Raw genomic sequence first — 12,428 nt, forward strand, 5'->3', positions numbered from 1 at the left:
TTGCTGTCAAGGGTAGTCACTTTGATCTTTCCTCCTTGGTTCAGGTCTTTTGCTTGAACTAAGGTTATAAAAGGGCCAGGAGCTGAATAAGCCTCACGGAGCCCACACATCACAGTAATGGAACATAAAGCAAATGGGCGTCTAATATTACATTTAGTACTATCAATTGACCAACAATTTTCGTAATAGCTTACATACATTTTCAAATGCAAATTACGAACGACAACAACATCAATGTGCACAGAGAAATCACAGATTTGTTTGCAGCTATCTCTATCTTGCTGTACGGATGTTTCTGTACTGACACAGTAGAAGATGCTTGAAGGTTTTCTTGAAGATAGGATTACACAATGCGTAGCATGCTGGGTTGATCGTGCTGTTTACATAAACGAGCCAGTATCCAGTAATCCAGACTGTGTTGGGGACACAGATTGAACAGAACGTGTTAATAAGCACCATGGCAAAGTATGGGCTCCAGGTGATGATAAATGCCAGGAGAATAGCCAGGATGGTTCGAGTCACTTTCTCCTCTCGTGATCCTGCTCCCTTCTTCTTGTTGTTCAAAGGGACATTGGCCATTGTAATAATCTTATTGTCTACCCTGCTTTCTCTGTCATCCCCATTATTACCATTGAGACCTGACACTCTTCTTTCCGTAGGACCACAGTCGTCACTGGATGTAGCTTTGCTCACTATCTTTATGATCGAGAGTTCGGAGTTCTTCATTGTGAAAGTGCTCTGAGCATCATAAACATTCCTGCTCCCTTGTATGGTCCCTTCATCCTTCGGGTTTGATTGTGCAACACTGGGCGATGTTGACCCATTGGGGAGACCCTTCTCTCCTGCTTGGCCACACTTATTATTTGTTATTTCACTAATTATTTTGCCATTTTGTACTGTGACATGTGCCAACAGATGAGGACCATTTGCTATGTTGTTCTTATTTTGTTTGAGTATTTTGCTCTTTATCAAACTGCAAATAACAGCGTACTTGTTTGATTCGGTTTCCTTTTTATCCTCCTTTACACGACTCTTGCTAGCACGTGATATTTGCACGTACAAAATCACCATGATAATAACAGGGAGATAGAAGGCAGCTATTGCAGTGCCAAAAGTGATGGCTGGATTTGTGAGGAACTGCACATAACACTCACCATCACCAACTGTCCGCTGCCCAACGATGAACTGCCAGAAGAGAATGGCAGGGACCCACAGGATAAACGACAGCATCCAAGCCGCTGCAATCATCATCCCCGCCGTTCTCACTGTTCTATTCACTGGGTAGGTCAAGGGTTTTGTCACGCAGAAGTAGCGGTCAAAGCTGATGATAAGGAGGTTCATGCCAGAGGCACTACTGGCAACATAATCGACAGCAAGCCACAAGTCACATACCACTGTGCCCATCGGCCAGTAGCCAGTAACCGTATAAATTGTGTATAGGTTCATAGAGAATACACCAATAATCAAATCAGCACAGGCCAAGCTGAAAATAAAGTAGTTGTTAATGGTTTGCAAATGTTTGTTTACTTTGATTGAAACGATGACTAGAATGTTTCCAATAACTGTTACCAGACTTAAAGGTCCTGTGACAATGACAATGAAGACCACTTCGACCATTTTGTAAGGACTCTCTCTTTCCCCACCAAACACGCCTGTTGGGTTGCTGAGAGATTCATTTGCCTCTGTTGAGTTTTCCATCAGTCCCCTCTGATGTGCAGTAAGCAATGACGGGTCCTAAATGTAGAAAAGCAAATAATAAATAAGAAACAGATTTCAAGTTTTTCGAAGTTAAAAGCTACCAATAACTCATTGAAGCTCTATCAGCAAGAACATAAAAAGCTATTGGCTTTTATCAACTTGAATATGTTTGTCAAGAGTGACTTGGTTTTAATTCAGAAGCATCTCATTGGCTTATTACTATACAATTAATTATGAATTAATAGTTAACTCCTTGTGTCGAACTCAATGACACGGCAAACATGTCTGTCAGGCTTTTAGATTCAATGATCCAGTACATCTGGTTCAGACATTTTTGAGCTCTTCAAATAATTACCTGTTAAGGGAAGAATACTTAAACTCCATTGATTTTTTAATGTTAATGCATCCATTCAACATACTCACGTAAATTATTACAATCCCTATCACTGAGGTAAGTTTTGCGAGAAGAACAAATGTTACACAGTTATCCCTCCCTCATAGAAAGAATAGCTGAAAGGTACAATTAGTAATCTAGTTGTAAAATTACCTTTCTGGTGAGTGACCACAGTATGATATAATTTGCAATGATGGTTGAGAGTGAGGAAGTTAAACATGAAACCTGGATATTAAAGTTGAATAAACTGAATTATGAAGGCAAGAGGGAGAAATTGACTCATAGGGATTGGGAAAAAAATTGAAATGCATGACAGTTCATAGGTAACGGCGAGTCTTCACAAAAGTATTACATACATTCCTTCAAGTTCCAAAAACAGAAGTTAAAAAAAGCCAGCTGACAATGGCTAACAACAAAAGTTAAGGATTCTACGATACTAACGGGAAAGGCCTAAAAAGTTGGAAGAATTAGTTGTTAACCTGATGATTGGGAGGTTTGTAGAATTAAACCAAGTACGGCAAAGAAGCTGATAAATAAAAGGGAAAACAGAATGTAAATACAGTCTCGCAAAACCCACAAGAAAACGGAACGTAAAAAACTTCTATCGGGATGTCACAAGAAGATGTTTGACGAAGACAAATGTATGTCTCCATTACAAACTGACAATTAATAGAGCAGCAACTGTAGACAAATACGCCATTCCCAGAATCGATGAATTACACGACAGGTTGGCAGCAGGTAAGTGATACATCATCTGGATATGAGTGGTGCCTATCAGCATTTGGAATCAAACAGCACGTCAAGGGAGCATGTGGCAATCAATACCCACAAAGACATCCAACATTAGCTCCAGTTGCCTATTGGAGTTTCATTCCTACGTGCCACTTGTGCAGTAAACCATGGAGAGTCTTCTGCAGGGACTTCCATGTGTGTTATAGAAATAAAGATGGTGTTCTCGTCACTTGACTGCCTGAAGACTAACTTTTAGCAAATGTCGTGATTGTGTTGAAATGCCTTATGACAGCAAGTGTCTGTTTGCAGTGGAGCAATGACCATATCATACATCTGAGGTAACCTACACAGAGTGGAAGATTTAGGGTTACATCCTATTTAGGACAAGGCCCAGTCAATCAAAAATGCACTCGCACGCTGCAATGCGTCAGAACTTAAGAATTCCTCGGGACAATAAACTATTAGTTATTTCTAACCTAATCTGTTCACCATGCTTGAACCACCCCACCTGTTGCTACCGAAGAAATATCAGTTACTATGGGGTTTGAAAGCAAGCACAAACCTTTACAACAGCAAATAAACTGCTTGAGTCATTGTGCTTGCTGATTCAATATGAGCCAGCTGGTGTTGACACGTGACGCTTCTAACTAGCACAGAAAGCATATAATCCCATCGAATGGAGGACAGGTCAGAAAGGTTTATTGGTTATATTTCGAGAACACTCTCCCAGGCTGAAAAATTCTACTGTCAGCTAAAGACAGTAGCGCTGACAGTTCTATTTGTTGGAACAAGTTTCAATAATACCTACACGGGAGGTATTTTACACGTGTCTGACCGTAAACCGCCAACAAGCATCTTCCGCGAAGACAAAGCCATTCCAACTATAGTTTCAACAGGAATCCCACGTTGGGCCTTGGTACTATCAGCTTATGAGCAGACAATCATGTACTCCCCTGACTCGCATATTGCTAATACAGTCGTCCATCAACGGTTCCACAACAGTCAGTGTTGTCGTTAAGTTTCTTGTGTTGGTTATCTGTTAAAGGTAAAGTTGGCGGCACGGTAGCACAGTGGTTAGCACTGCTGCTTCACAGCTCCAGGGGCCTGGGTTCGATTCCCGGCTTGGGTCACTCTCTGTGTGGAGTTTGCACATTCTCCTCGTGTCTGCGTGGGTTTCCTCCGGGTGCTCCGGTTTCCTCCCACAGTCCAAAGATGTGCGGGTTAGGTTGATTGGCCATGCTAAAATTGCCCCTTTGTGTCCTGGGATGCGTATATTAGAGGGATTAGTGGGTAAAATATGTAGGGATATGGGGGTAGGGCCTGGGTGGGATTGTGGTCGGTGCAGACTCGATGGGCCGAATAGCCTCTTTCTGTACTGTAGGGTTTCTATGATTTCTATGATTAAGAATAGATGACCTGAGGCTGTTTTTCCGTTTGAGGGGGAAAGCTAACTGGTGGTGATTTAACCTGTGGATTATCACATCGCATGCCAGGGGCAAAGCTGAGAAGATGCGAAATTATGAACAGACTCAGCCAGATATTTTAAGAAACGTTGGAAAACATGCAAGAGCTTGAATAATGTACACATGGGCTTTCAACTGTGTACTACGTTCGTTATTGTCTGCTCCCACATCATCACTATCCCAGAAGTATCAGTTTTGTGCTTAGCCAATGACAAATTTCTCCTTTGTGATTTCAGCATATTATTTTTTCTTTCATTGCTTGTTCATATGTTACAGCCTAGGTCGTGGTAGTTCTAAATTGCGTGCTTTGCCATCTGTAAATAATACATTTAATATGAAGGGATTTTTTGCTTTTTTTTACTTCTTGGTTTGCCTTCTGTCAGAATACTTCAATGTAATTGGCCGTCTAACTTATTACATGGCACCTGGTACCAAATTAAAGTTAGTGCAGGGAAAGGGGAAATCCACGGCACAATCGTCACTGAATTCTTTGGGGTCTGCTTCCTTCGGGCTGATTCCTTCCCTAGGCCAGCATGAAAACATGCCAGTCCCGTAAATTTAGAGCAACAATATGGGCTTGAGGATGGCTGTCGGGCGTGAGGTAGCCTCCCGGGGAAAGTTCCTGCTCCTATTGGCTCCACATTATTGAATATTAAATGTTTACAATGTTAACTCTTGTTAACAGCCTCCAATTACGTCAGAGCAGTCACCAGTGATTCTCTAAAAAGACATATCAGGGCACATGATATGATTCTGAAGACTATCTTGGGAAGCTGGCAGGGATCCCAGTGAAATACCCAGATCTTATATTCAGTGGATGTGTTTCAGACGTATTTGTGACATGGTGCATTGCTAGTGAAATAATCCCTAATTGTCCGTGTTGCACTGCAGTCAAATGTGTCCAATGAAGCACAATCTCCGTCCAAAATGTACTTTCAACGTTGCTTTTCTCATGCTCCTTTCCTTGCTGTAAGCTTGATCTCAAGTCCTGCTTCTCAGGCTCCCTTTGAATTCCACTTTTTGGGTTACTTGTGAAATATCACGCTCTCGCTTCTTCATCAATATGTTGTCAATTTGATGGCACCGGTTTTGCAGTAAGTTGATTGAAAATTATACCGATGCGAAGGCTAAGAAAAGAGATGAGGTAAGACAGAAGAGGTACAAAACGAACAGGGTGATAGGGAGACTAAAGTGAGGGATCGGGGGTGGGGGGTCGGTGGGGTGGTGCTGTGAGAATCAAAAATTGTGAAGAGAGCAAGGCACATTTCAACTGATGTGAAACATCAGTTATGAAAAAATATTTGAAAAATTGGAACTGTTATCCCTGGAAAGAAGAAGGCTCAAACAGAGATACGATATAGGTGGTAAAAGTCATGATGTGAACTGTACAGATAGTGAGAAGTGCGGTGGTGTCAGGTTCAATCACGATATTCAAGGAGACATTAGATGATTATTTGAATATTGGCAATGTGGAGGTCTATGGGGAAAGAGGCAGGGAAATGATGGAGCATGATGGGCCAAATGGACTCCATCTGCGCTGCAATTACAGTGTGATTCTGTGAACGGGACTGAGACAGAGAGTAGAAGTAAAAAAGGAAGAAAAGAGACCAAAGTCCTAATATCCTAGGCCCAAACATCTTCAGCTGCTTCATGAGTAATCTTCCTTACACCTTATGGTCAGAGGTGGAGATGTTCATAATGGTTGCATAAGCAGTCCATACCCAAACGCAGCAAACTGGGAAAATATCGAGTTTTGGACTGACAAGTGGTAAGTAATATTTGTGTTAGGAAAATGGCAGGACATGACAATCTGCAACAAGAGAAATCTAACCATCGTCAGCTGATATTCAATGGCATCACTATCGCTGGACCCACTGCTATCAACATTCTGGGAGGTTGGCATTGAGCAGAAAGTTAACAGAGCTCGCCATCCAAATTCTATGGCTTAGAAATAAACAGGTCAAATGCTGCTAATTTATCTCTTGATTCCCAAAAGGTTGACCGACTCCTACAGAACACAAGTTGGGCTATTATGGAAGACTCACCATTTATGAGTGAAGGCCCAAAATAAGCTCGGAACCATCGGGACTCAGCAGCCAACTTGAGTGGCACCACATCCATCAGTTCAAGCATACTCCATTCACCACAACTCATAGTGGCAGCTGTGTACCATCTACAAGATGCACTGCAGGTACTTCCCAAAGGCTCCTTAAATTGCCGCTGTCAAAGCCCTGTCCGCTACCATCTCGCAGGGCAACGTCAGCAGAGGTGTGCTAACACCACCATGGGCGGCCCAGTGGCACAATGGTTAGCATTGCTGCCTCACAGCGCCAGGCACCTGGGTTGGATTCCTGGCTTGGGTCACTGTCTGTGTGGAGTATGCACATTCTCCCTGTTCCTGCGTGGGTTTCTTCCAGGTGCTCCGATTTAGTCCCACAGTCCAAAGACGTGTTGGTTAGGTGCATTGACCGCGCTAAATTCTCCCTCAGTGTAGCCAAACAGGTGCCGGAGTGTGGCGACTAGGGGATTTTCACAGTAACTTCATTGCAGTGGGAATGTAAGCCTACGTCTGACCAATAAATAAAGAGTAAATCTGGAGGTCCCCTCCAAGTCGGACAGCATCCTGATATCGACGCTCCATGACTGTCGCTGGGTGATAATCCAGAAGGATCTTCCATAACAGTACTGTGGGTGGACCTACACCACACGGACTGCAGAAAAACGTAGGTTCCCACCACGGTCTCAATGAATTACAAAGGTTCGAGTCTTGTCATTGAAAGATGACCGAAGCTCTTATTTAGGCACGTATTCATCAGCAAATTAAGATTAAGGAAATATACAAGGGACTGGCAAGTTGCCAGGACGCTCTGATCAATTTACACCACTGTTCCCTTTGCCTCAAACAATGAGCATCTCGCCCTCCACCCCTCTATTAGAGGTACTTGTTTTGCACTTCAAATACGAAATACACTCAAGGGCAAAAGTTACAATTCATAATAAGCACCCTTTTAACAATGCAAATCTCCAGAAAGAATTTCCAAGCTAGAGGATTGAGACTTAATATTTTAGGTTATTCCTTGTCATTCCAAAGGTTGGTTGGTCAAAACGTACCCTCGTTTCATATCTATTTTTATATTATGTCGCAATGACATGGTGCCATTTGTTACCATGATAATTTCTGGCCACATGTGCTATCATTTTAAATTGAATCTAATTCAATGCTTTGAAGAGGTATTTGTTTAGCCCACATTGCATGATCTGTGCTATAGCCAGCTTAAGCTATCGGCAATGTGGTTATTTTAATTGATAAGCATAATGCTGATTTGATGCGATAAATGTTGTGATTAGGGAACATTTTACATCGGTTGTACGACACAGGGAGTAGGTCATTCAGCCTAACCAGTCCACGTCCATGTTCCGCTCGCGTCTATATAAATATTATATATATATTATATATATATAATCACAACATTTATCGCATGAAATCAGCATTGTGCTTATCAATTAAAATAACCACATTGCCGATAGCTTAAGCTGGCTATAGCACAGATAATGCAATGTGGTCTAAACAAATACCTCTTCAAAGCATTGAATTAGATTCAACTTAAAATGATAGCACATGTGGCCAGAAATTATCATGGTAACAAATAGCACCATGTCATTGCTACATAATATAAAAATAGATATGAAACCAGGGTACGTTTTATATATATATATATATATATATTTAAATTTATATAAATTTCTACGATGTGGGTATCGCTGGATATGCTTGTATTTATTGCCCAAATCTCATTGCCCTTGAGAAGATGCATTCTTGAACCGGTGCAGTCCCTGTGATGTAGGTGCACCCACGATGCTGTTGGGGAGGGAGTTCCTGGATTTTCACTCAACGACAGTGAAGGACCCGTGATATTTTTCCAAGTCAAGATGGTCAGTGACTTAGAGGGGCGCTAGCAGGTGGTGTTGTTCCCGTGTGTCTTTAACTCTTGTCCTTCGAGATGTTCGAGGTTTGGAAGCTGCTGCCGCAGGAGCCTTGATGAGTTCCTGCAATGCATATTCTGGATGGGAAATCTCTCCCATTCACCTCAACTCGCAGCTGTGTGTTCCACCTTGCAAACACTCTGTTCTTTTTGAATTTCTTATTGGATATGTTGCTTGATTTTTACGTCGATGCCTTGAATGCGTTTCCGTCCATGAAATTAAACATTCACTCTGTATCTGCCCAATGACAACATTTAAGCATTTTATTTTTTCTATTAATTTCGGTGGCACGGTGGCACAGTGGCACAATGGTTAGTACTGCACTGCTCTCTCACAGAGCCAGGGATCTGCGTTCGATTCCTAGCTGAGGTCAGTGTCTGTGCTGAGGTTGCACGTTCTCCTCGTGTCTGCGTGCTTTTCCTCCGGGTGCTATAGTTCTCTCCCACAGCCCAAAATATGTGCTGGTGAGGTGTATTGGCCATGCTAATTTCTCCTTCAGTGTACCCAAAAGGCAGCGGAGTGTGGTGACTAGGGGATTTTCACAGCGACTTCATTGCAGTGTTAATGTAAGCCTACTTGTGACACGGATAAGAAAACTTTAAAGAGAAAAGAAGAGAAAAACGTTTTTCAATGCATTGCTGGTATGTGCAATATCTGGCAATATCAACATTAGACAGTTCAGTTCCTCTATCAACTTCCATTTTAAAAAATATGGCAGCCAGAATCGTCAGTCGCGCTCTGCATGGAGTCAACCTAACGTTCAACGCAAGTTTACCATTACTTCTCCAATTTTAAATTCATTTCCCAAGAAATAAATCCTAGCGCTTGATTTGCGTTTTTACAACCTTGCTCACCCGTGGTGCATTGGTTGCTGATGTGTGTGTGTTTGCATACTGGTAATGTGAGTGTTTCTACTTCGAGATCCCTTTGATATCTCAATAACTTCAGAGTGAAACCGATAAGTTCCATTGTCGCCTGATATATATTTCCCTCGTTGTATTTCTTTCTCAAATGAAATTTCGTGACAATTATGAACCTACCTCGAGATCCCTCCGCCTTCTGGACTGTTAAGTTCAAATAAATTAGGGCACTCTATTTATTTAAGTCCAACTAACAACTGCCATGCCACATTTTTCTATTTCTATTGCCAGTTATTTATCTATAGTGCAAGATTTTGAATGCCCTCCCATGATTCATTTCAGTCCACCTCAGTGTAGAATATTGCGAACACTTCATCTTAATGCTTTCCTCACACACCCCTCACCCTGGTCCACCCACACACCCACACCCACACACACACATACACACACACATTCGAAGTGGGCATGGCTGCTGTAACAAAAAAAGAAGAGACAGAATTTACTGTTAATTTTCGAAATGCTCAGTTCTTCTAATCATTTAATGAATGTAAGAAGTTGAGTGACAGTACAGTTCACCAGATTCTTCAACCTCTCTCTGAACTTGTTCTGAGTCAGGGCATGAATACAAATATGCGTGCAACAACTTAGGAGCTGCAACATGAACCCTATTTCCTGTACACAGTAAGGCATCAATACAGACTCATAGCCAAAGAACCACACACGAACCCCTATAGAGTAGACAACATATGTTGACCATAACAAGATGAAATTCCAAGAGAAAACAAAGAATAAAGTAATGGATTTCCTTCGACTCTCCATCTCTGGGTTCCCGGGAAGCTCCCCATTGTTGCAAACATGGAGTCTTCTCTGCGCTCTGCTGGCCAAAAAAATATGTCCAACCGTGAAAGCATTGAGCAGCAGGATTAGAAGAAATGGGATTCCCGGACTGAGAATGTAGTGAAGAAATTCGACGAGTGACCAGACCCCTGGTTCGATAATAGTGCTGGGTACGGAACAAAGCCAGCTGGCGTTCCACAGCCAAAAAGGAACTGTAAGCATAAAATACGACATGATGCCCTTTAGACAGCTCAGTGCTGTCACAGTACCAAGAGCAAAAATTGCAGTTTTCTCTGTGCAATACCTAATTTTCAGCTTCTGACAAGTAATTGCCACAAATCGATCAAAGGTGAAAGTGACGGTGAAACAGACAGAACAGTCTCTGGCGACATGGAGCAGAATTACGTGAACATTGCACATGGGGATGACATGCACGACAAGTAAATGCTTCTGATCAATAATCGGAATGTGTCTTATTATCATGTTGGTAATAACAAACAGTATATCCACCGCTGCCATGGCCACCAGATAACGTGTAACGCATTTGGAGAGTCTACACTTTCCCCGAGACAGGATCACGATTGTCACTATGTTAACTACGAGAAAGAGATACAAAGAGGGACATTATATATCAGGCTTGGTGCAGCGTTAACAGTTAGACTCTTCACTTATTGAGATATGAAAATATTTGAAAACCTCCAGTAGCATATTAATCTGTTTCTACTCTGATTTGATTTGATTAGATTATTATTGTCACATGTATTAACAAACAGCGAAAAATAATGTTTCTTGCGCTATACAGACAACACATACCGTTCATAGGGAAGGAAACGAGAGAGTGTAGATTGTAGTGTGACGGTCATGGCTGGAGGGTAGAGAAAGATCAACTTAATGCAAAGTAAGTCCATTCAAAAGTTTGACAGCAGCAAGGAAGAAGCTGTTCTTGAGTGGGTTGGTATGTGACCTCAGACTTTTGTATATTTTTCCCAAAGGAAGAAGGTGGAAAAAAAATGTCCGGGGTGCGTGGGGTCCTTAATTTTGCTGGCTGTTTTGCCGAGGCAGCGGGAAGTGTCGACAGAGTTAATGGACGGGAGGCTGGTGACTCTGGTGTCTCATTCAGTGTCCAAAAGACTCATTCGTCCTCGTCGACATCGAAGGTGAATGCTTCCACAGACGATTCGTCGGCAAGCTACAGAAACTGTCAGGACTGGAGGCCCAATGACTATTGTGACTATTATGATTAGTGCCCATTAGCTGTGCAGAGAGACGACCAACTCCAAACATACATGGACGGTCGATACGGTGCTGTGTCATGCTGTCGCTTCCTCAAACTCAAGAAAGCTTCTAGCAACATATTTCAGCCTTTCTATTCTGGTTATTTCTCATGGTTTCACTGACCTATGCTTTTCCTGCCGACACAGAAGAAGTGCAGCTCCACACTCAATCAGGCGAGAAAACCCTAAACCAATCAAGAGTGAAATTCAACGCAACAATGTGGCATATCCTGATCAGGGAATGTCTTCACACTGTAGATGTTCCACTGGTTAACCACTCATGCCATCAGCTCCAAAGGTTGATTAATCATTTATACCATTTTCACGTTCTGTTCACACTCAACATCAGAGTCCATAATTCTGCAGCTATGGGGTTCAATGCTGTCTCTCCTCCATGTGATCAAACTCAAAGCACAGTACTTAAAACAGTCAGAGTATTCTGCTTTCTTGGATTTGTGGTTACTGAAAACCAGTTGCCTAACGATGAGCTCAGCAAAAGCATTGAAAAGGCAGAAGCCAACTTTGGTCGGCTAACAAAAGAGGCACAAAAATAAACAGACTCTGACATACAGAATCAAAATGTTATTTTTTTCACAAGACCTGTACCCGCACGTCATTGTTATGTCGCTTTCAGGCATGTCCAGTTTACAGCTACTAAGAATAAAGACTCCATACTTACTATATGCCAATCTATGCCTTATCGTTGACATCACGTCAGAAGACAAGCACGTCAATAAAGTCCATTCTCAGGCAAATATCAGACGTTTGTTGTCACAAACCATGCTAAGAAGGATATGCAGTGGGCATGTGCACAGGTTAGAAGGTTTTCACATCCCTGAGGATATGCTAGATAGGGTGAAAGCATATGCCTTCTTTACAGAGGGGGCAACTATCTCCAATTGAAGGATACTTTCAAAAAGACACGGAAGTCCTCAACATGCAAGACAAGAAGAGGGAATATCTAGCTGAAGATTGATGCAAATAGAGACATCAGCTGTGGTCAGACATTTGCCATTTGGCAGCATGTGGTTTTAGAATCTCCAAAGCAGCCATCAGACCTGAAAAGTAGGCATCAGCAGAGGTAACCCCGCAAAAAATGGCAAGTAAGTCATCAGTGACATTTGAGGCAGACTTCCGTTTCCAGAAGCTGCTCCCTTTCTCATTCATCAAACTGCAGGGGGAGGGC

At 42.2% G+C, this 12,428-nt stretch overlaps 1 protein-coding gene across 1 annotated transcript; it reads right to left on the bottom strand.

Moving 5' to 3' along the window:
• Window positions 1-273: 273 nt before the first annotated feature.
• Window positions 274-3,425, bottom strand: LOC144497857 (muscarinic acetylcholine receptor M2-like). Its single transcript, XM_078219296.1, has 2 exons — window positions 3,393-3,425; window positions 274-1,629 (listed from the first exon to the last, which is right to left on the bottom strand). Exon 2 carries the CDS (start codon window positions 1,615-1,617, stop codon window positions 274-276), a length of 1,344 nt encoding a protein of 447 aa, XP_078075422.1. The 5' UTR covers window positions 1,618-1,629; window positions 3,393-3,425.
• Between the last annotated feature and the right edge of the window lie 9,003 nt (window positions 3,426-12,428).

The sequence above is a fragment of the Mustelus asterias genome, chromosome 8 (genome assembly GCF_964213995.1).
Source record: "Mustelus asterias chromosome 8, sMusAst1.hap1.1, whole genome shotgun sequence".
Taxonomy (NCBI): domain Eukaryota; kingdom Metazoa; phylum Chordata; class Chondrichthyes; order Carcharhiniformes; family Triakidae; genus Mustelus; species Mustelus asterias.

Coding starts and splice junctions, on each gene's coding strand:
- LOC144497857 (XM_078219296.1), bottom strand. CDS start 1,617: ATGGTCGAAGTGGTCTTCATTGTCATTGTCACAGGACCTTTAAGTCTG.